At 42.6% G+C, this 21,121-nt stretch overlaps 1 protein-coding gene across 1 annotated transcript in view; it reads right to left on the bottom strand.

The window, feature by feature from the left end:
* Positions 1-21,121, bottom strand: part of PFAS (phosphoribosylformylglycinamidine synthase) — a 49,467-nt gene that overhangs the window by 15,586 nt on the left and 12,760 nt on the right. The window contains exons 6-16 of the mRNA XM_070729934.1: positions 19,986-20,091; positions 17,756-17,896; positions 15,529-15,653; positions 13,973-14,101; positions 13,037-13,168; positions 11,812-11,940; positions 8,702-8,775; positions 5,182-5,338; positions 4,204-4,265; positions 2,991-3,152; positions 1,341-1,466 (exon numbers count right to left, since the gene is read on the bottom strand). Coding sequence (XP_070586035.1) covers positions 1,341-1,466; positions 2,991-3,152; positions 4,204-4,265; positions 5,182-5,338; positions 8,702-8,775; positions 11,812-11,940; positions 13,037-13,168; positions 13,973-14,101; positions 15,529-15,653; positions 17,756-17,896; positions 19,986-20,091 — 1,343 coding nt within the window. The remainder of the gene's footprint in view (positions 1-1,340; positions 1,467-2,990; positions 3,153-4,203; positions 4,266-5,181; positions 5,339-8,701; positions 8,776-11,811; positions 11,941-13,036; positions 13,169-13,972; positions 14,102-15,528; positions 15,654-17,755; positions 17,897-19,985; positions 20,092-21,121) is intronic.

The following is a 21,121-nucleotide window of genomic DNA, read 5'->3' as shown; positions in this document are numbered from 1 at the left end:
AAGTTGTTGAAGCGTGGAACTCATTACAGGACTCCATAGTGTCATCCCCAAACCCCCAACACTTTATCCTTAGATTATCTACGGTTGACCTATCCAGATTCCTAAGAGGTCAGTAAGGGGCGAGTACAAGTGCACTATAGTGCCTTCCGTCCCCTGTCCTATTGCTCTCCTATATCTCCTATACCTTTCTTCTATTTGTATATCTCTTCTTCTATTCTTTCATTAATATGTTCTATTACTATATCTTCTTTTCTATTCTTTCACAGATATATTTTACTATGAGTATCTCCTCTATAACCTTCATCATGTATTTTACTATGTACAGGTATATATATATACCCACTAAAACTGTCATTGTGTATTGGACAAAATAAATAAATAAATAAAAATAAATAAATGTCTGGTTTGGTTCTGCAACCCAAACTTCAGAGGATAATTAGAACTGCAGAAAAAACAACTGCTACCAACCTGCCTTCCATTGAGGACCTGAATCTCCACAAATCAAAAAGAGGACCAGGAAAATATTTACTCACCCCTCGCATGCTCAACATAAATTGTTTCAACTCCTACCCTCCAGACGATGCTATAGAGCACTGCACACCAAGACACTAGACACAAGAACAGTTTTTTCCACGAACGCCATCACTCTGCTAAACAAATAATTTCCTCAACACTGTAAAACTATTAAGTATTCATTTACTATCATCTTTTCATCGTTCGCATCACCCATCTCCTCCCATGTATGACTATAGCTTTGTTGCTTGTACCCTTACAATTTTTATTGACTGGTTCCTAATATGATTTGATTGCTTATTTGTACCCTATGACTATCACTGTGTTGTATCTTTTTATTCTGGATGTGTGTATTTTATTCTCCTTATGTACACTGAGAGCATATCCACCAAAGACAAATTCCTTGTGTGTCTGACCACACTTGGCCAATAAAGAATTCTATTCTATTCTATTCTATTCCATTCCATTCCATTCTGTTTTTTCCCCCTTTAAGTTTAACAGGCCCATTTCCAGCCTCCAGAGGGCTCCTGACCTGGGGGAGGCCGTTTTCATCCTCCCAGGGACTCAAGGAAAGCCCCCACAGCTTGGAGAGGACAAAAATACACACACACACACACAGCGCTGTGGTGCAGGAGGCCACACCCACTATGGCCACACACACCCTCCGGCAACCATGCAGAGAACCCCTTGCTAAAATTTCTGAAGCCCACCCGGATCACAACCTTCAAGGAGTATTGAATTATTCTGTCTTTGGCATCCCTGGTTGAATGTTAGTTGGATCTTTTCTTTTTTGAAATGTTTGGAGATTCATTTGTGCGCTTCTATACCTTGCGTGGCATCTTGCCAAGAACCCATTCCAGCTTCAAATTCACAGGGGTGTCCCTTTCTCCTGCATCTCCTTTGGCCACCTCTGCCGTACTTGCTGGATACTTCGTGTCATCCACTAACACAATCTGTAGAAGGAGGAGGAGGTGGAGGAAGAGGAGGAGAAAGAAGAGGTGGAAGAGGAAGGACAGGAGGAGGAAGAGAAGGAAGTGGAAGAGGAAGGACAGGAGGAGAAGGAGGAAGAGGAGGTGGAGGAGGAAGGACAGGAAGAGGAGGAAGAGGAGAAGAAAGAGAAGGAGGAGAAGGAGGAAGAGGAGGAGGAGGAGGAAGGACAGGAGGAGGAAGAGAAGGAAGTGGAAGAGGAAGGACAGGAGGAGAAGGAGGAAGAGGAGGTGGAGGAGGAAGGACAGGAAGAGGAGGAAGAGGAGGAGGAAGAGAAGGAAGAGAAGGAGGAAGAGGAGGAGGAGGAGGAAGGACAGGAAGAGGAGGAAGAGGAGAAGAAAGAGAAGGAGGTGGAGGAGGAAGAATAGGAGGAAGGACAGAAGGAGGAGGCAAAGAAGAAGAAAAAATGTATATAGGATATTTACATGTTTTAACAGCAGCAAGAATGGTATTTGTACAACATTGGAAAAGTGAGGAAATACTTATCGGAAAATATTTACACACACACACAGAAACACACACACACAGAGACGCACACAGAAACACACGCACGCACACACACGCACACACAAACTGCTTTCTTCCCCTTTATTCTTTCATATTCACTTTGATGTTTAACTCCCAATCTGGTCCATTCTATATTTTCAGAATTACAGGACTACTTATACATGTCCTTGAATTGTGAATCATTTGCTGGGATGGGCGGCTATAGGAATCAAGTAATAAAATAAAAATAAAATAAAAAAAATAAAAATAATAACAACAAAATAAATGAAATAATAAATAAATAAATAAAATAATAAAAATGAAAAATGAAATGAAAAAATAAAATAAATACTATAATAAAATAAACATATTTAAAATGGCTATACTACTCCAAGGTCACGTGACCAGCCTTTGCAACCATCCCAGCCATCTTTCAAGAAGCAAAGCCAATGGGGGAAGTCAGATTTGCTTAACAACCACCTGATCCATTTAACAACCATGACAAAAAGTTCCTAAAATCAGACATGATTCCTTTAACTGCCCCCCCCCTCATTTATCAATAGAAGTTTTGGTCCCAACTGGAGTTGTACTGACATGGGCATTACACTTAGAAAGGCCCCAACTGACCTACCAGACAGGGCCACCCCAAAATATTAACAGTGGCCACGCTTCCTTCTGCTCTTGTTGATAGCTGCAAGGGTGTGTCTGACCCATCGCGACCCCATGGACAACATTCCTCCAGGCCTTCCTATCCTCTACCATCCTGGAGTCCATTTAAGGTCACATCTACTGTTTCAGTGACTCCATGCAGCCACCTCGTTCGCTGTCGTTCCCTTCTTCTTTTGCCCTCAATCTTCCCCAGCATTAGGCTCTTCTCCAGTGAGTCTTCTGGCCCTTCTGGTCTACTCTTTCATTTCCCGCAGAAGGATATTCCTCACCACTTCACTGGCGCTCAACCCAAGAGATTGAAGTCCCTCTACCACCTGCGCCAATTTCTCTCTCACCTTCCCATTGCCTGTGATTTTGCCAACGAAGTCAACAGCACATCTTTCGCGGGAAGCCAGGCGTTGTAGAAAATCAGCTCGGCGTGGCTGAAGCAGGAGAGCATTCGTTTCTTGATATTCGGCCCCCCAGATTTCCAAAACACTCAAAGTGGGGTCTCCCAGCTAGAAAACGAATAAGAGACAGAGATTGAGAGATAGAGAGATAGAGTGAGAGGGGGGGAGAGAGAGAGAGAGAGAGAGGGAGAGAGAGATAGATAGAAAGAGAGAGAGAGGGAGAGAGACAGAGAGATAGAGACAGATATATAGTACTCCCTTAATTTTCAAATTCAGCAAAAAACAAAACAACACACACACACACACACACACACACATATATATATATATATGTCAAATGTTTTTTTAGCTGTTTTTTTAGTTTTTTTAGCTAACAAATATATATTTTTGTTTTCGTAGATTTTCACGGGTATATGTATGTAGATTGTTCTGAGTTCGGGTTTTGCCCCATGTAATATTTTGAGTGTCTATGCGACGTTTCGGTGAAATCACATTCACCATCATCAGGCTGAAGTTGTAAGTTTCGTGCTGCTGTAGATATAGTTTTATATATATAAAACTATAACTATAACTTACAACAAATGAAATTTTAAAACCATGATTTCTGCCTCAAAAAGACAATCTTTGCTGGATGCTGTACTAGGAAAAGTTTTTGGTGAGCTAACACATATGTTTTAAGTAAATGAATGAGTGTTATCTAAGGAATGTAGAGAACGAATGAGTTTGGCGCTCTTCCCAAATCAAAGCTGGCTCTAAATGAGATAGAATCTGATCCTATGCTACTTTTAATCTTGCGTTTTTATTCAGGTATGCTTGAGTTTGAATTAAAAATGAATTTTATTAATAAAGAAGTGAATCACTTAAACAGTAGATTTCCCTTCTTCCCACCCCTGGGAATTCACATTGTCTAATTATAACATTTCCTTTTGTTATAGGAACTGTCCATGTCTTCGTCTAACACCTGCAATAGTGACCCTGGCTCTCATAGTCCATAGACAAAATCTTAGCATCCCATTTCCCCACCTCCCTCCTCCTGTTTGAATGGCAAGTTGAAGAGTGATAGATAGAAGCTCAGAAGCAGTGAAGCGATTCAATCTTGATGTAGATATTGGGGCAATCAAGATAGATCAATCACTGCAAGGCTTAAGCAAAGACATACCTGGAAACGGCTCGCGTAGATAGTAGCTCCTGCCGGCTCGCTCAACTCCTTCAAGACGTTTCCTAAAATGAGAGAGAGAGAGAAAAATATTTAGAACATTTAGAAGGAGTTCCCAACCCCCAGGCTGCAGCATACCAGAAACCAGGCTACAGAAACAACGAAGCCTTACCTACAGGATAGAGGCAGCATTCAAAATTACCATTACTGTTTGCATTAACACTGCTACTTAGTTAACTTGAAGACTCTAATGCTTTAGATATTATAAGCCATCCAGCGTCATTGGATGGGAGATAAGTGGTAAATAAATTTCTAAATAAAGGAATACATTTTTTAAATAAACAAATGTCTAACTAAATAGATACATTTCTGAACAAATAAATAAAAGAATTTCTAAATAAAAGAATTCGTAAATAAATAAATTTCTAAATAGATTTTAAATAAACAAATTTCTAAATAAATACATATCTGAATAAATAAACACATTTCTGAACAAATAAATTTCTAGATAAAGAAATAGATTTTAAATTAACAAATTTCTAAATAAATAAAGAAATTTCTAAATAAATAGATTTTAAATAAAGAAATTTCTAAATAAATGAATTTCTAAATACTGTAAACAAATTTTTAAATAAAGAAATAAAGAAATTTCTAAATAAAGAAATAGATTTTTAAATAAACAAATGTTTAAATAAATACATTTTTGAACAAATAAATAAATTTCTAAAATAAATAAATAAATTTCTAAAATAAATAAATAAATTTCTAAAATAAATAAATGAATTTCTAAATAAGTATGTAAATACTTCTAGTAAATACTTTTGCTCCTTTCAGGTCTTTTTTGAGATGACCATAATTGAGCGCTAAGACATATTTTTGTGGTAGTACAAATGCAAATAAAGCAAATGCTGCTGTCGTTAAGTGAATCCATGGTTTGCGATGGCTGGAGTACCCTGATACTCTCTCTCCTCCAATGCTCACCATTGCCTCCGGCGCCCTGGTCATGCAAACTGCAGATGGGGTTGTTCTCCCCACTTTCTATGCAACCCCGCAGCACTCGGTTCATCTTCTGTTCCATCTCGGCGTCACCGCGTTGCACGGCTCCGAAATCCAGCTCGCTGGCGTTGTCGCCTTGAACCTAAGTGGGCACAAGAGAGGTTGGTGGGTGGGAACCGAGACCACAATGACAAGAGTACAGGTAGTCCCCACTTAGCAACTACAATTTGGCCTAGCAATTCTCTTGCTGCAGTTGCTAAGTGGAAAATAGTGTGACTGCAACAGGCTTATGACAACTTTCTCCTCGATTGTTAAAGAATTTAATATTTATCTATTTATTGGATTTGTATGCCGCCCCTCTCCATAGACTCGGGGCGGCTAACAACAATGATAAAAACAACATGTAACAATCCAATCCAATAATAACTTAAAAAACCCTTATTATAAAAACCAAACATACATACAGACATACCATGCGTAAATTGTAAAGGCCTAGGGGGAAAGAATATCTCAGTTTCCCCATGCCTGACGGCAGAGGTGGGTTTTAAGAAGCTTACGAAAGGCGAGGAGGGTGGGGGCAATTCTAATCTCTGGGGGGAGTTGGTTCCAAAGGGCCGGGGCCGCCACGGAGAAGGCTCTTCCCCTGGGTCCCGCCAAACAACATTGTTTACTTGACGGGACCCGGAGAAGGCCCACTCTGTGGGACCTAACTGGTCGCTGGGATTCGTGCAGCAGAAGGCGTTCCCTGAGATAATCTGGTCCGGTGCCATGAAGGGCTTTATAGGTCATAACCAACACTTTGAATTGTGACCGGAAACTGATCGGCAACCAATGCAGACTGCGGAATGTTGGTGTAACATGGGCATATTTGGGGAAGCCCATGACTGCTTTCGCAGCTGCATTCTGCACGATCTGAAGTTTCCGAACACTTTTCAAAGGTAGCCCCATGTAGAGAGCATTACAGTAGTCAAGCCTCCAGGTGATGAGGGCATGAGTGACTGTGAGCAGTGACTCTCGGTCCAAATAGGGCCGCAACTGGTGCACCAGGCGAACCTGGGCAAACGCCCCCCTCGCCACAGCTGAAAGATGTTTCTCTAATGTGAGCTGTGGATCGAGGAGGACACCCAAGTTGCGGACCCTGAGAGGGTCAAAGACTCCCCCCCCCCCCCCCGGGTGATGGATGGACAGATAAAATTGTCCTTGGCAGGCAAAACCCACAGCCACTCCGTCTTATCAGGGTTGAGTTTGAGTCTGTTGACACCCATCCAGACCCCAACAGCCTCCAGACACCGGCACATCACTTCCAGGGTCACTAAGTAAGATATCACAGGACCACATCAGACTTATGAGGAGACTTCCCCTTCGGATGTTAAGTGAATCACCGCAGTCAATAAATGGGGCATGCAACCGTGATGGGCTTATGACATCATTTTCCCTCCAGTCATTAAGCGAATCAGCATGGTTATTGGGATATAATGTGATCTCATTAGCCTTACGGCATCACTTCCCCTTCAGAGATTAAGCTAATTGCTGCCATTGTTAAGTCAGAATCACATGACCACTTGAAATGACTTCCTTTGGTCATTAAATGAATCACCATAGTCACTAAGTGAGACGTCACATGAACTCAGCAGGCTTTTATAAAGTCACTTCCCCTTCAGTAGGGAATCACTTCCCATCATTTAGCAATCCATGATGTGACCGCAGCAGGCTTCGGGTACCCCTTCTCCTTCAGTCATTAAGCAAATCACCATGGTCATTGAGACATCACATGATCGCAGACTTATAAAGCCACTTCCCCTTTAACGGAAAGTCACAGCCTTTCCCTTTGGTTGTTAAGTGAATCGATGTGGTCATTTGACAAGATGTCATGTGACGGCAATTTGCGATTTTACATAGAAACATAGAAACATAGAAGACTGACGGCAGAAAAAGACCTCATGGTCCATCTAGTCTGCCCTTATACTATTTTCTGTATTTTATCTTAGGATGGATATATGTTTATCCCAGGCATGTTTAAATTCAGTTACTGTGGATTTATCAACCACGTCTGCTGGAAGTTTGTTCTAAGGATCTACTACTCTTTCAGTAAAATAATATTTTCTCATGTTGCTTTTGATCTTCCCCCCAACTAACTTCAGATTGTGGCCCCTTGTTCTTATGTTCACTTTCCTATTAAAAACACTTCCCTCCTGAACCTTATTTAACCCTTTAACATATTTAAATGTTTTGATCATGTCTCCCCTTTTCCTTCTGTCCTCCAGACTATACAGATTGAGTTCATTAAGTCTTTCCTGATACGTTTTATGCTTAAGACCTTCCACCATTCTTGTAGCCCGTCTTTGGACCCGTTCAATTTTGTCAATATCTTTTCGTAGGTGAGGTCTCCAGAACTGAACACAGCATTCCAAATGTGGTCTCACCAGCACTCTATATAGCGGGATCATAATCTCCCTCTTCCTGCTTGTTATACCTCTAGCTATGCAGCCAAGCATCCTACTTGCTTTCCTACCACCTGACTGCACTGTTCACCCATTTTGAGACTGTCAGAAATCACTACTCCTAAATCCTTCTCTTCTTTACCGTTGACTCCGCTTGCCAGAAGCCATTTGTGAAGTCTACAGATGGCAATCAGGTGACCACAGATTGCTGATGTGAGGATTGGTTACAAAGCAAGGAGGATTTTTTTTTCACGGGTCATAACTTCAAATGGTTGTTAAACAAGGCAGGCTGTACTGTAGCTTTGACACCACTGGTCCAGAAGTACAAGAATGATTGCTAGCATCTACTCTATACCTCTACTTTGTTAAACCAAAGATGTTGAAATAAATCTAGAATACAGAAGTGTCATGCCCCCACCGCCACTGTCCGAGCCTGAATCTTGGCAGGGAAATGGGGAGGAGCATGGGCCTATTCAGACCAGGGCCTTTCAGAATTGGGATGGTTTGTAGGCAGGGCAGGATGACCATAAGCAGTAAATATGGGGGACAGTGTTCAGGTGATAAGCAAGGACCAATCCCTCCTGATCCTCAAGCAAGGAGAGTGCAGAGAAGGTGAGAACAGCACCTACAGACTGACCCGACTGCTCAGGAGGAGAGCACCCCGCCCCTCTTCACAAGGCACACCTGGGGACTGAGCTTTTAAGGAGATGCTGTGAGGAAGAGCATTTGTCGGGAACAAATGCTGAATTCCTGAAGTGTTGAGTGCTGACTTGAACTTTCTGGGATTCCTTGCATTCTGTCTGGGTTTCTTGTTTTGCAGCCGTAGTGCTCAAAGTGTTGGGCCTCTCTCTCTCTCTCTCTCTCTCTCTCTCTCTCCCTCCCTCCCTCCCTCCCTCTCTCTCTGTGTCATCAATTGCTCTGGGACTTGCTGTGGACTTGCCAGAAACATGTGGGCGTTTGGGGAAATTTGGAGCAATAAACGGGCGATTTGAACTTCTAGCTGCCTGTATTATCTCTGTGCCTTACCCCGCGGTCGTCACAAGAAGAAAAGTTCCTCAGTTTACCTGGATGGAAGACGCAGCCCCTCCTCCAACCCCGATTCGGTAGACGGGCCCGCCAACCTTCACCACATCCATTCCTGGGAAAAAAAGACAAAAACCAGAGAGTGAAATTTCAGACGTGGAGACTGAATTAGGCTTGGGTCTGGAATATAGGTAGTCCTCAATTTACAACCACAACTGAGCCCAACATTTCTGTCGCTAAGTAAGACATCTGTTGGGTGAATTTTGTCCCATTCCTTGCCACCGCTGCTAAGACAACCCGTTAGTAACGCAGCTATTAAGTGAATCTGGATTCCCTGTTGACTTTGCTGGTCAGAAACATAGAAACATAGAAGTCTGACGGCAGAAAAAGACCTCATGGTCCATCTAGTCTGCCCTTATACTATTTTCTGTATTTTATCTATGGATCTATGTTTATCCCAGGCATGTTTAAATTCAGTTACTGTGGATTTATCCACCACGTCTGCTGGAAGTTTGTTCCAAGGATCTACTACTCTTTCAGTAAAATAATATTTTCTCATGTTGCTTTTGATCTTTCCCCCAACTAACTTCAGATTGTGTCCCCTTGTTCTTGTGTTCACTTTCCTATTAAAAACACTTCCCTCCTGGACCTTATTTAACCCTTTAACATATTTAAATGTTTCGATCATGTCCCCCCTTTTCCTTCTGTCCTCCAGACTATACAGATTGAGTTCATGAAGTCTTTCCTGATACGTTTTATGCTTAAGACCTTCCACCGTTCTTGTAGCCCGTCTTTGGACCCGTTCAATCTTGTCAATATCTTTTTGTAGGTGAGGTCTCCAGAACTGAACACAGTATTCCAAATGTGGTCTCACTAGCATTCTATATAGCGGGATCATAATCTCCCTCTTCCTGCTTGTTATACCTCTAGCAAATTTACAAGAAATAAATTTTACGTGACACCCCTCACACACCCCTCCAGGGACATCACAACCATCATAAATACCAATCAGCTGTCAAGGTTTTGAATTTTGATCAAAGAGACACAAGGATGCTTGAAATGGTTATAAGTGTGAAAAATAATTATCATATTTTTCCGACTATAAGACCAGGGTGTCGAGGGAGAAAGCATTTCTCCCTCGAGTCTTCAGAGAGGAGCAGCATACAAATCTAATAAATAATAATAATAATTTTGAAATTCCCTGATATTTCTCTGTAGGCACGGTCGTAGATGACATCATACCAAACAGCTAAGCTGTGGAGAAATATCAGTAGCTGAAGAAGCAAGTTGTTGCCACAGTTATGCTCATTTTTGCTTGACTCTGCCAGGCAGCGCGATCCATTTTGTTTTTCTACATGGTTTTTCTCTGACTTTTAAATATTTTAATACAGTTTGGTTTTTCCCTCCTGATTTATTCCAGGGTTTCTTTCACAAATTCCCTATTAATTTCTTGATATTTCCTGAACCACTGATTTCCCTGATAATTCCCTGATTTCCCTGTTTTCCAGGTTTATTTATTTATTTTTTATTTATTATTTGGATTTGTATGCCGCCCCTGGACACCCTGAAGACACACTGGTGTATAAGACATACCAAGATTTCAGAGGTAAGTAAGGGGGGGAAAAGTGTTTGTCCTCCCTGTCCCCGCAAGGAGCACTCTGCAAGCCTTTCAACCCATCTGTGCACCCTGTTTTTTGCAAAAAAAATATTTATTTATTTATTTATTGGATTTGTATGCCGCCCCTCTCCGGAGACTCGGGGCGGCTAACAGCAACAATAAAGCAGTGTACAATAGTAGTCTGATGTTAGAAACAATTAAAAACCCATTAATATAAAAAACCAAACATACATACATACATACCATGCATAGAATTGTAAAGGCCTAGGGGGAAGAGGGTCTCAATTCCCCCATGCCTGACGGCAGAGGTGGGTTTTAAGCAGCTTACAAAAGGCAAGGAGGGTGGGGGCAATTCTAATCTTTGGGGGGAGTTGGTTCCAGAGGGCCGGGGCCGCCACAGAGAAGGCTCTTCCCCTGGGTCCCGCCAAGCGACATTCTTTAGTTGACGGGACCCGGAGAAGATCCACTCTGTGGGACCTAACTGGTCGCTGGGATTTGTGCAGCAGAAGGCGGTCACTGAGATAATCTGGTCCGGTGCCATGAAGGGCTTTATAGGTCAAATGGGGGCATTCTTGCCTTCCCTCAGCCCCCAGGAGGACTCTGAAGGCTTCCCAAAACTCTCTGGAAACACCCCATTTTTTGCAAAAATTGACACATTTTTCACCCATTTTTGCAAAAAACAGGGCTCATAGGGAATTTGGGAGATCCTGCAGAGTGCACCTGGTGGCTGGCGGAAGGCAAAAACACCCTCGTTTTTTGAAAAAAGACAATTTTTGTCCCATTTTCTCACAAAAACAGGTGTGTTTTTGCCTTCCCTCAACTCGCAGGATCACTCTGCAGGCTTTCAAACAGCCTGTGCACCACGTTTTTGCAAAAATAGGCTGTGGGGTTGGGGCTTCGGGAGGCCAAAAATTTTATTCAGTTCCACCCTTTTTTAGAGGGGAAAAGGTGAATCTTATGGTCCAAAAATATGGTATACAGTGTTCCCTCGATTTTCGCGGGTTCGAACTTCGCGGAAAGTCTATACCACGGTTTTTCAAAAATATTAATTAAAAAATACTTTGCGGATTTTTTGCCTATACCACGTTTTTTCCCACCCGATGACATCATATGTCATCGCCAAACTATTGTCTGCCTTTAATAAATATTTTTTTAAAATAAACTTTAATAAATAAACATGGTGAGTAATAATCTGAATGGCTGCTAAGGGAATGGGAAATTGCAATTTAGGGGTTTAAAGTGTTAAGGGAAGGCTTGTGATACTGTTCATAGCCAAAAATAGTGTATTTACTTCCGCATCTCTACTTTGCGGAAATTCAACTTTCGCGGGCGGTCTCAGAACGCATCCCCCGCGAAAAGCGAGGGAACACTGTATCACTTATTTTCAGTGTCGTTGAAACTGGGATAATGTTGCAACTGTTAAAGTGTTGACAGTTTGAACGGTCACGAAATGAAGAGTTCTAAGTTGAGAACTACCTGTAGATGACAGCTACCTCTTGCAAGTTGAGAACTACAATCCTGAAGAATCCTTACCGTGCTGGGGAGTTTCCTTGCGGACATGGATGTCTTCAATTGCTCCAATGCCTCCGCTGAACATGATGGGCTTGATCCATTCGTGCCGTTCTCCATCCCCCAGGCGCATCCCGAAAGAGCGCGCAAAGCCTACGTCAAGGAAAACGGGTGAAGTTAAACAATGGCCCTTTCCCACACCATCTTGCACATCCCTCCAGTTTATAGTTATGGTGTCTTGTGGATTTCTAGAATTCCCCAGCCAGCCCAACCTTGGTGGCTTGAAGGTATGTGGACTTCAACTCCCAGAATTCCGCAGCCAGCCCAACCTTGGGGACTTGAAGATCGGTGGACTTCAACTCCCAGAATCCCGTAGTCAGCCCAACCTTGGTGGCTTGAAAGTATGTGGACTTCAACTCCCAGAATTCCCCAGCCAGCCCAACCTTGGTGGCTTGAAGATCTGTGGACTTCAACTCCCAGAATTCCCCAGCCAGCCCAACCTTGGTGGCTTGAAGGTATGTGGACTTCAACTCCCAGAATTCCCCAGCCAGCCCAACCTTGGTGGCTTGAAGGTATGTGGACTTCAACTCCCAGAATCCCCTAGTCAGCCCAACCTTGGTGGTTTGAAGGCATGTGGACTTCAACTCCCAGAATTCCCCAGCCAGCCCAACCTTGGTGGCTTGAAGATCTGTGGACTTCAACTCCCAGAATCCCCTAGTCAGCCCAACCTTGGTGGCTTGAAGATCTGTGGACTTCAACTCCCAGAATTCCCTAGCCAACCCAAACTTGGTGGCTTGAAGGTCTGTGGACTTCAACTCCCAGAATCCCTTACCCAGCCCAAGCTTGGTGGTTTGAAGATCTATGGACTTCAACTCTCAGAATTCTCTACCTTGCCCAACCTTGGTGGCTTGAAGGTCTGTGGACTTCAACTCCCAGAATCCCCTACCCAGCCCAAGCTTGGTGGCTTGAAGGTATGTGGACTTCAACTCCCAGAATTCCCCAGCCAGCCCAACCTTGGTGGCTTGAAGACCTGTGGACTTCAACTCCCAGAATTCCCCAGCCAGTCATGCTGGCTGGGGAATTCTGGGAGTTGAAGTCCACAGGTCTTCAAGCTGCCAATGTTGATAAAGCATCGTTCTACTTCCTCTGCCCCTTCCCATGCTTTCAGTCAGCAACTTTTCACAAAACAAACCATAACTTCAAGCACACCACTGGCTGGATCTCAACAGCACACCTCCAACCAGCTCACCTGCCAGCACAGGCTCCCCAAATTTGTTGCCATAGTCCGAAGCTCCATCACTGGCACCAATGGCCACTTCCACAGGCCGGGCAAAATTATCAGGGTATACGAAAGACGTATCTTCCCAAGGTAATGAGTATCCTATAAGAAAGAAAAATGGAAAAGAACAATTTCCCCCAGAGATAAGTAACATTCAAATAATCATTTTACTCTTCTTAAAAAAATATTGCCTGCAGTCATCCAGTTATTAGCACTCTTTCTATTTTTTTAAAAAATCTTTATTAATTTTGTGCATATAAAAAGAGAAAGAAAAAATTAAAAGACAAAAATTAAACCAACAGAAAAATTTAATTAATTAAACTAAATTTAAACCAAAAGAGAAAAACAAGATAAACATACAAATAAACATATAAACTTAAAAACATAGAATGTATTCAGTTTCAGTAGTGTTCTTTATATGCACATTTTATTAGCACTCTGTCTGAGGGTCCTTGAGTGGTCTCCAAATGGCCTCAAAGGCTCTCAGAAAGAATGCTAAGGACCAGAGAATTGCAAGAAATAAAAGAATGCTAACGACCAAAGGACTGGAAGGAAGAAATAAAAGAATGCTAACAACCAGAGGACTGGAAGAAATAAAAGAATGCTAATGACCAGATGACTGCAAGAAATAAAAGAATGCTAATGACCAGAGGACTGGAAGAAATAAAAGAATGCTAACGACCAGAGGACTGGAAGAAATAAAAGAATGCTAACGACCGGAGGACTGGAAGAAATAAAAGAATGCTAACGACCAGAGGACTGCAAGAAATATAAACCCTTCCATTCCCCACCATTTAATCAGAACGAAAGAAGCTTCTTGGATGAGAAGCGAAATGTCTTCAATGAAAAACAGAGAGAGACCTGTTGCCTTTTGGGAGGGGGAAAAAGGACCTTTGGAACGCTCACCTGGAATGTGTAAATTGCCAAAGCTGTATCCGGCAGTTCCAGCAATGACGTGAGCTCCGCGACCTGTGCATTGCACATCCCGGATTCTCCCGCCTGTCCCAGTGGTGGCACCGCTGAATGGGGCAACTCCTAGATGGGGAGAGAAATTGCAACAAGTAGAAACATAGAAACATAGAAGACTGACGGTAGAAAAAGACTTCATGATCGATCTAGTCTGCCCTTATACTATTTTCTATATTTTATCTTAGGATGGATCTATGTTTATCCCAGGCATGTTTAAATTCAGTTACTGTGGATTTACCAACCATGTCTGCTGGAAGTTTGTTCCAAGACTTCTATGTTTCTATGTAAATACTGGAACACTGCTATCTTAGATTCTATTCTATTCTATTCTATTCCTCCCCTGGTCCTTCTCTTCACTAGACTACCCATGCCCAGTTCCTACAACCTTATCGTCTGTGATTATAGGTAGGGGGACAACCAGTGGATCTTTGGATCCAGGTCATAAATTCTCCTTTTTTTCCAGGTGGACTGTAACTTCAAATGGTCATTAGGTTGAGGATTACCTGTATGCAAAGAACGAAAGCCTAAATTAAGTCTTTGTACGGCATAACACAATCTGCCCATGTAATTGAACTCTAGGTGAGATGGGTGGCATATAAATTTGGTAATAAATCAACTTTAAAAAACTCTCGCTTGGTAGGTAATTATATTTTAGGGTAACGCACCAGAGCTCAGAGCCTTCGGTTCTTTTGTTCCCTAGTAGGCCTGTATCTGTGGTTTGTACTTAAATTGGAAATGATTTACAGACCCAGTAGGGCAAAAGTAAAGAATGTAACTTTTTTTTAAAAAGGTTCATTTTTTGCTGCCTCCTAGTGACCCTTGGTTTCTCTATTTAACCAACCATGTTTATCTGCAAAGGAGGCCCCTGCTGAGCTGCATAAGAATCAGTGACAATCTGAATAAAAGAGTTGAAAGGGACCTTGGAGGCCATCTAGTCCAACCCTCTCCTGAAATAGGAAACCCCATACCATTTCTGGTCTGCGGAGAGGGGCTGCATACAAATCTAATTAATAATAATAATAATAATAATAATAATAATAATAATAATAATAATGAGAGGGAGATAGGGAGGGAAAGAGAGAAAGGGAGGGAGAGAGAGGGAGAAAGGGAGGAGGGGGAAGGAGAGAAGGAGGAGGAGGAGGAGAGATTTTCATGCTAGCAGGAAGGTCACTGCAAAGAGGAGGTGTTAGGGATAGGTTAGAACATTTTTCTGTGCATCCTGTAGGCTTATTCTCAACCATATCCTGAAATAGATAGGCACACTGAGGCTGGTGTACATTTTGTTTTCAGGTCCCACTGTAAATCTGTTTATGGGTGATGAAAGCTCTGTGGATGATGGCAACTGTTGTTCCCCAAACAACAACAGACTGCCAAATCACGACCATTTCAATCAGTAGCATCGCTTTGCCAGGATCCTTTGAGGACCACCAGAAAGCGAGTACTCACGCCTCCAGCCCTCAATTGCAGGTCACTCTTTCAGCTAACTCGCTCACCTGTGGGAAAGTTGTGGGTTTCCGCTGTGAAGATGACATGTCGGGTGGAAGTCCGCTTCTCAAAGGGGCTGGCCTTGGATGGGTCGCTGGGCCAGAGAGAGAGGACTTCTCGGCCCTGGATAGCACTTGAAAGGGAAGAAGACAAAAGCTTTAGGAATGCATCAAACATGGAAGTCTATCTCATCCTAGTGCAGGGGTAGGCAAAGTTGGCTCTTCTATGACTTGTGGACTTCAGCTCCCAGAATTCCTGAGCTAGCACGATTGTCTCAGGAATTCTTGGGAGTTGAAGTCCACAAATCATAGAAGAACCAACTTTGCCTATCCTTGTCCTAATGCATTAGAACTACAGCAGTAGTGAATTGCAGCCGGTTCGAATCGGTTCATCCAAACTGGTGGCAGAAATTTGTCCCCACTTGCTGAATCAGCATCAATGGCTTGCTAGCCACATCTCCGAACCGGTCCTCAGAATAGTAATCTCTGTGTTGGTTTGATGTGCAGTGGTACCTCTACTTAAGAACTTAATTCGTTCCGTGAGCAGGTTCTTAAGTAGAAAAGTTTGTAAGTAGAAGCAATTTTTCCCATAGGAATCAATGTAAAAGCAAATAATGTGTGCAAACCCATTAGGAAAGAAATAAAAGCTCAGAATTTGGGTGGGAGGAGGAGGAAGAAGAGGAGGAGGACAGTTGCTGCCCAGAGTGAAGGGAGTGTTTCTTTTCTCTGGGTGCTGGCAGAGGTTTATTCCCTCTCCAACACCCACAGAAAGGAAAATGCTTTGTCCGCTCTGGACTGCCAAAGCCTCCTTAAGCGTCACCAAAAGGCTCCTCTGGCAGCCCAGAAAAGCCTGAAATGGCCGGGATTAAAGGCGGAATGGCAGGAAACTGGCCGGGCCTTCGTGCCGCTCTCAAATTTCCTGGGAAATTTTTCCGGGCTCGGGTTCTTAAGTAGAAAATGGTTCTTAAGGAGAGGCAAAAAAATCTTGAACACCCGGTTCTTATCTAGAAAAGTTCTTAAGTAGAGGTGTTCTCAAGTAGAGGTACCAATGTACTTGTAAACTGTAATGTATGTCAGATATGTAAGACAAAGACAGGCTTGTAATTTTCAGGGTGCCCAGGGGAAAAGCATTTTGAAATTCCCCGATATAGAAACATAGAAGACTGACGGCAGAAAAAGACCTCATGTTCCATCTAGTCTGCCCTTATACTATTTCCTGTATTTTATCTTACAATGGATCTATGTTTATCCCAGGCATGTTTAAATTCAGTTACTGTGGATTTACCAACCATGTCTGCTGGAAATTTGTTCCAAGGATCTACTACTCTTTCAGTCAAATAATATTTTCTCATGTTGCTTTTGATCTTTCCCCCAACTAACTTCAGATTGTGTCCCCTTGTTCTTGTGTTCACTTTCCTATTAAAAACACTTCCCTCCTGAGCCTTATTTAACCCTTTAACATATTTAAATGTTTCCATCATGTCCCCCCTTTTCCTTCTGTCCTCCAGACTCTACAGATTGAGTCCATTAAGTCTTTCCTGATATGTTTTATGCTTAAGACCTTCCACCATTCTTGTAGCCCGTCTTTGGACCCGTTCAATTTTGTCAATATCTTTTTGTAGGTGAGGTCTCCCTGACACTACCTTGTAACTTGCGATCTAGTTAAGGGGAGGTCGTAGATGACATCATACCAAATGGCTAAGCCATGGAGAAATATCGGTAGCTGAGGAAGCAAGTTGTTTCCACAATTATGGTCATTTTTGGGGGTTTTTTTGCATGATTTCTTCTGACTTTTAAACATTTTAATATAGTTTGCTTCCCCCCCCCCCGATTGATTCCATTTTTTTCATGAATTCCCTGATATTTTCCAAGCCACCAATTTCCCCGATTTCCGTGTTTTCCAGGTTTGCTGTACACCCTGAATTTTATTATTGTATTGAGAGTTACTGACTGATTTGAATGTGTATGACCTGACTTTTTAGCTTGATTGTGCTATTTCTAAAGTAAACACTAATTAAACTTTAATGTATCTGTTTTTGTATGACTGAATAATTATTCCCATCTCCTGAATATCTGCTGGAATTCCATGTTTCCTCTATGTATCTCCTTGGTAACTCAAGGATCATTTTGCACACTCCTTAATATGGTCATAAGGTGAGGATTAGCTATCTCGCCAATCTAGCAATTCCGTTTTTCAGTCGAGGAGTGGGGTCGAGAAACAGGGAATACCCCACACCTGCTGTTGTCGCAGAATTTGATGACGTTGTTGGGGTTGCTGCGGTCTTGAGTTTTCATGATGGACTCAAAGAGCGATTCCTTCCTTTCTTTCCCATCCACCAGCAGGCGCCCTTTGAAGAACCAATGCCGGCTGTGTTCGCTGCAGAGAAACACCAGGTAGAAACAAGGAAAGGTAAGACTGTTCTCTGACTGAGACCCAAGGGGGGCCAAATCCATCCCAGAGCTTCCTTTCACACCAAAACCAAAGGGGAAGAAAGCAGAAATTCAGTAATAGCTTTATACCTTATAGCAGTGATGGCGAACCTATGGCATGGGTGCTACAGGTGGCATGCAGAGCCTTATTATCTATCTATCTATCTATCTATCTATCTATCTATCTATCTATCTATCTATTTATTTGATTTGTATGCCGCCCCCTCTCCGCAGACTCGGAGTGGCTCACAGCAAGAACAGTACAAATCCAATACTTAAAAACAGTTTAAAGCCCTTAATATAAAAAAAACAATCATGCATCTCATACAAACCATACACAAAGCGGAAATGGCCCAGGGGAATCAATTCCCCCATGCCTGCCGACAGAGGTGGGTTTTAAGGAGTTTGCGAAAGGCAAGGAGGGTGGGGGCAATCCTAATCTCTGGGGGGAACTGGTTCCAGAGGATCGGGGCCGCCAGAGAAGGCTCTTCCCCTGGGTCCCGCCAGACGACATTGTTTAGTCGACTGGACCCGGAGAAGGCCAACTCTGTGGGACCTAACCGGTCACTGGGATTCAAGCGGCAGAAGGCGGTCCCAGAGATAATCTGGTCCAGTGCCATGAAGGGCTTTATAGGTCATAACCAACACTTTGAATTGTGGCTGTAAACTCCTGGGCAACCAATGCAGACTGCGGAGTGTTGGTGTAACATGGGCATATTTGGGAAAGCCCATGATTGCTCTCGCAGCTGCATTCTGCTGGTACATAAGCCATTGCCCTAGCTAAGCTCCAACGTATATGTTTGTGCCATCCAGCTGATTTTTGCCTCACACAGAGGCTCTGGGAGGGCATTTTTGGCTTCCAGAGTCTCCAGGGGATGGGGGAGGGCGTTTTCACCCTCCTTTGGCTCCAGGGAAGCCTTTGGAGCCTGGGGAGGGTGAAACATGAGCCTACTGGGTCCACCAGAAACTGAGAAATAGGCCATTTCCAGCCTCCAGAGGGCCTCCAGGGGGTGGGGGGAGCTGTTTTTGCCCTTCCCAGGCATTGAATTATGGGTATGGACACTTGTTTATATGTTTCCCTTTTAATATTAGATTTGTTCCACTGTAACATTGTTTTTATTATTGTTGTGAGCCGCTCCAAGTCTTCGGAGAGGGGCGGCATACAAATCTAATAAATTATTATTGTTGTTGTTGTTGTTGTTGTACATGTGAAATAGCATATGCCCATGCTCTTTCGACACCCGAGGAAGAAAAGGTTCGCAATCACTGCCATATAGTATCAGCATCGTTAACTCTCAAGACTTCCCCCCACACCATGTATTCTAAATGGTCTGTGATTAATATATATAAAATAGGCAGCCTAGAGGTGGAGCTCTTGCCTCACAATCAGGAGGGTGTGAGTTCAATCCTAGGTAGAAGCAGATATTTCTCTCTCTGGGAACAATGAGGATACATCTGCTGAAAAAAAAAACCCTTCCTCTGCACTGGCTACAGGAAGGGCATCCGGCCAGTAAAACACTCATTTCCATTCAGTTGCCACAATGGATTATGGAGTCATTAAAAGAAGATGTGCATGTTAGAATTAGCATTGATATGATTTAAGAGTTATGTTAGAATTAGTTTATATATGAAGATTTATTACATAAAGTAAAACAAATTTCTTCTTTTCATTTAAAGTAATAAGTTGAATTTAAGTATTTTTTGAATGTATTCTTTTTTCTGTATTGAAATTTTACTTCTAGAATAAGCGGGAAGATACAACCCCATTTTTATGTTAAATGTATGTTTGTCAGTTTTGTCTATTTTAAGAAAACTAATAAAATATATTGGGGAAAAAAAGAAGATGTGCATGTGTGTGCATGCGTGCGTGCGTACATATATCATCCAGTCAGAGCTAAAGAAGCTCCTTGGATGAGAAGTAAAATGTTTTCAAATAAAAAGAAGAAAGTCCAATTGCCTCTTGAAAAAAAGCACCTTTGGGACTTTAAGGCTGAAAAACCTGGGGAACTTTCAGTTGTCTACATCCAAAGCAATACCTGTTGGATTGAGCGAGGTCAAAGCATTCTACGCTGGTGGGGTTTCTGCCCAGTTTTTGGAAAAGAGCGGTGTAGAAATCCAGGTCCCAGGAATCAAAAGCCAGACCTAGGGAAATAGAAGGGGAAAATTAACATTGGTGCCACTTAATTTCTACCCCATCCCTTCCTGCATTAAGACAAATGAATGAACAAATGTTAAGAGCTCTATGAGAAGGACCTGCTTGGTCACATGGGCAGTGATGGGCTGCCAAACTTTTTACTGCCACTATGGGTGTGGCTTATTTTGTGGGTGTGGCTTGACAGTCATGTGACCGGGCAGGAGTGGCTTGCAGGCCAGGTGGGAGTGGCTTGGCAATCATGTGACTAAGGAGTGGCTTAAAGGTCATGTGACTGGATGGGAATGGCTTTCCGACCAGGATAAGTTTTCAAATAGTGCTTGGATTCTTTTTCAGTTGATTAAGTCACATTACTTTGAATAGCCACCAAAAGGACAAGTGATCGACAGCGTTATGTGTTGAGGAGCACAGTCACATTTTAAGGTTTTGTACTGAACCCACAAGGTTCAGTATGACAACAGATTAGGCAAGTAGCTCAATTTTCTTTAATTGCTATAAAAGTTCAGTTCTAGATAGTGATTCAAATGAGTAAAGCATTTATGGGTTAAAAACATACAATTTAATTATTTTCTACTTTAAAAGTAATTGAGGATCATACTAAGGTACAAGAGTAGGAAGGACAGTAAAAAAACCCAATTAATTAATTAATTAATTAATTTTATTTATTGGATTTGTATGCCGCCCCTCTCCGTGGACTCGGGGCGGCTAACAACAGTGATAAAACAATATGTAGCAATCCAATAATAAAACAGCTAAAAACCTTTATTATAAAAACCAGACATACATACTGACATACCATGCATAAACTGTAGAGCCCAGGGGGAAAGAACATCTCAGTTTCCCCATGCCTGACGGCAGAGGTGGGTTTTAAGGAGCTTACGAAAGGCAAGGAGGGTGGGGGCAATTCTGATCTCTGGAGGGAGTTGGTTCCAGAGGGCCGGGGCCATCACAGAGAAGGCTCTTCCCCTGGGTCCCGCCAAGTGACATTGTTTAGTTGACGGGACCCGGAGAAGACACACT

This window comes from Erythrolamprus reginae, chromosome Z, assembly GCF_031021105.1.
Source record: "Erythrolamprus reginae isolate rEryReg1 chromosome Z, rEryReg1.hap1, whole genome shotgun sequence".
In the NCBI taxonomy this organism is placed as follows: domain Eukaryota; kingdom Metazoa; phylum Chordata; class Lepidosauria; order Squamata; family Dipsadidae; genus Erythrolamprus; species Erythrolamprus reginae.
The sequence above is the reverse complement of the archived record's forward strand: the minus strand, read 5'-3'. Positions and strand labels throughout refer to the sequence as shown.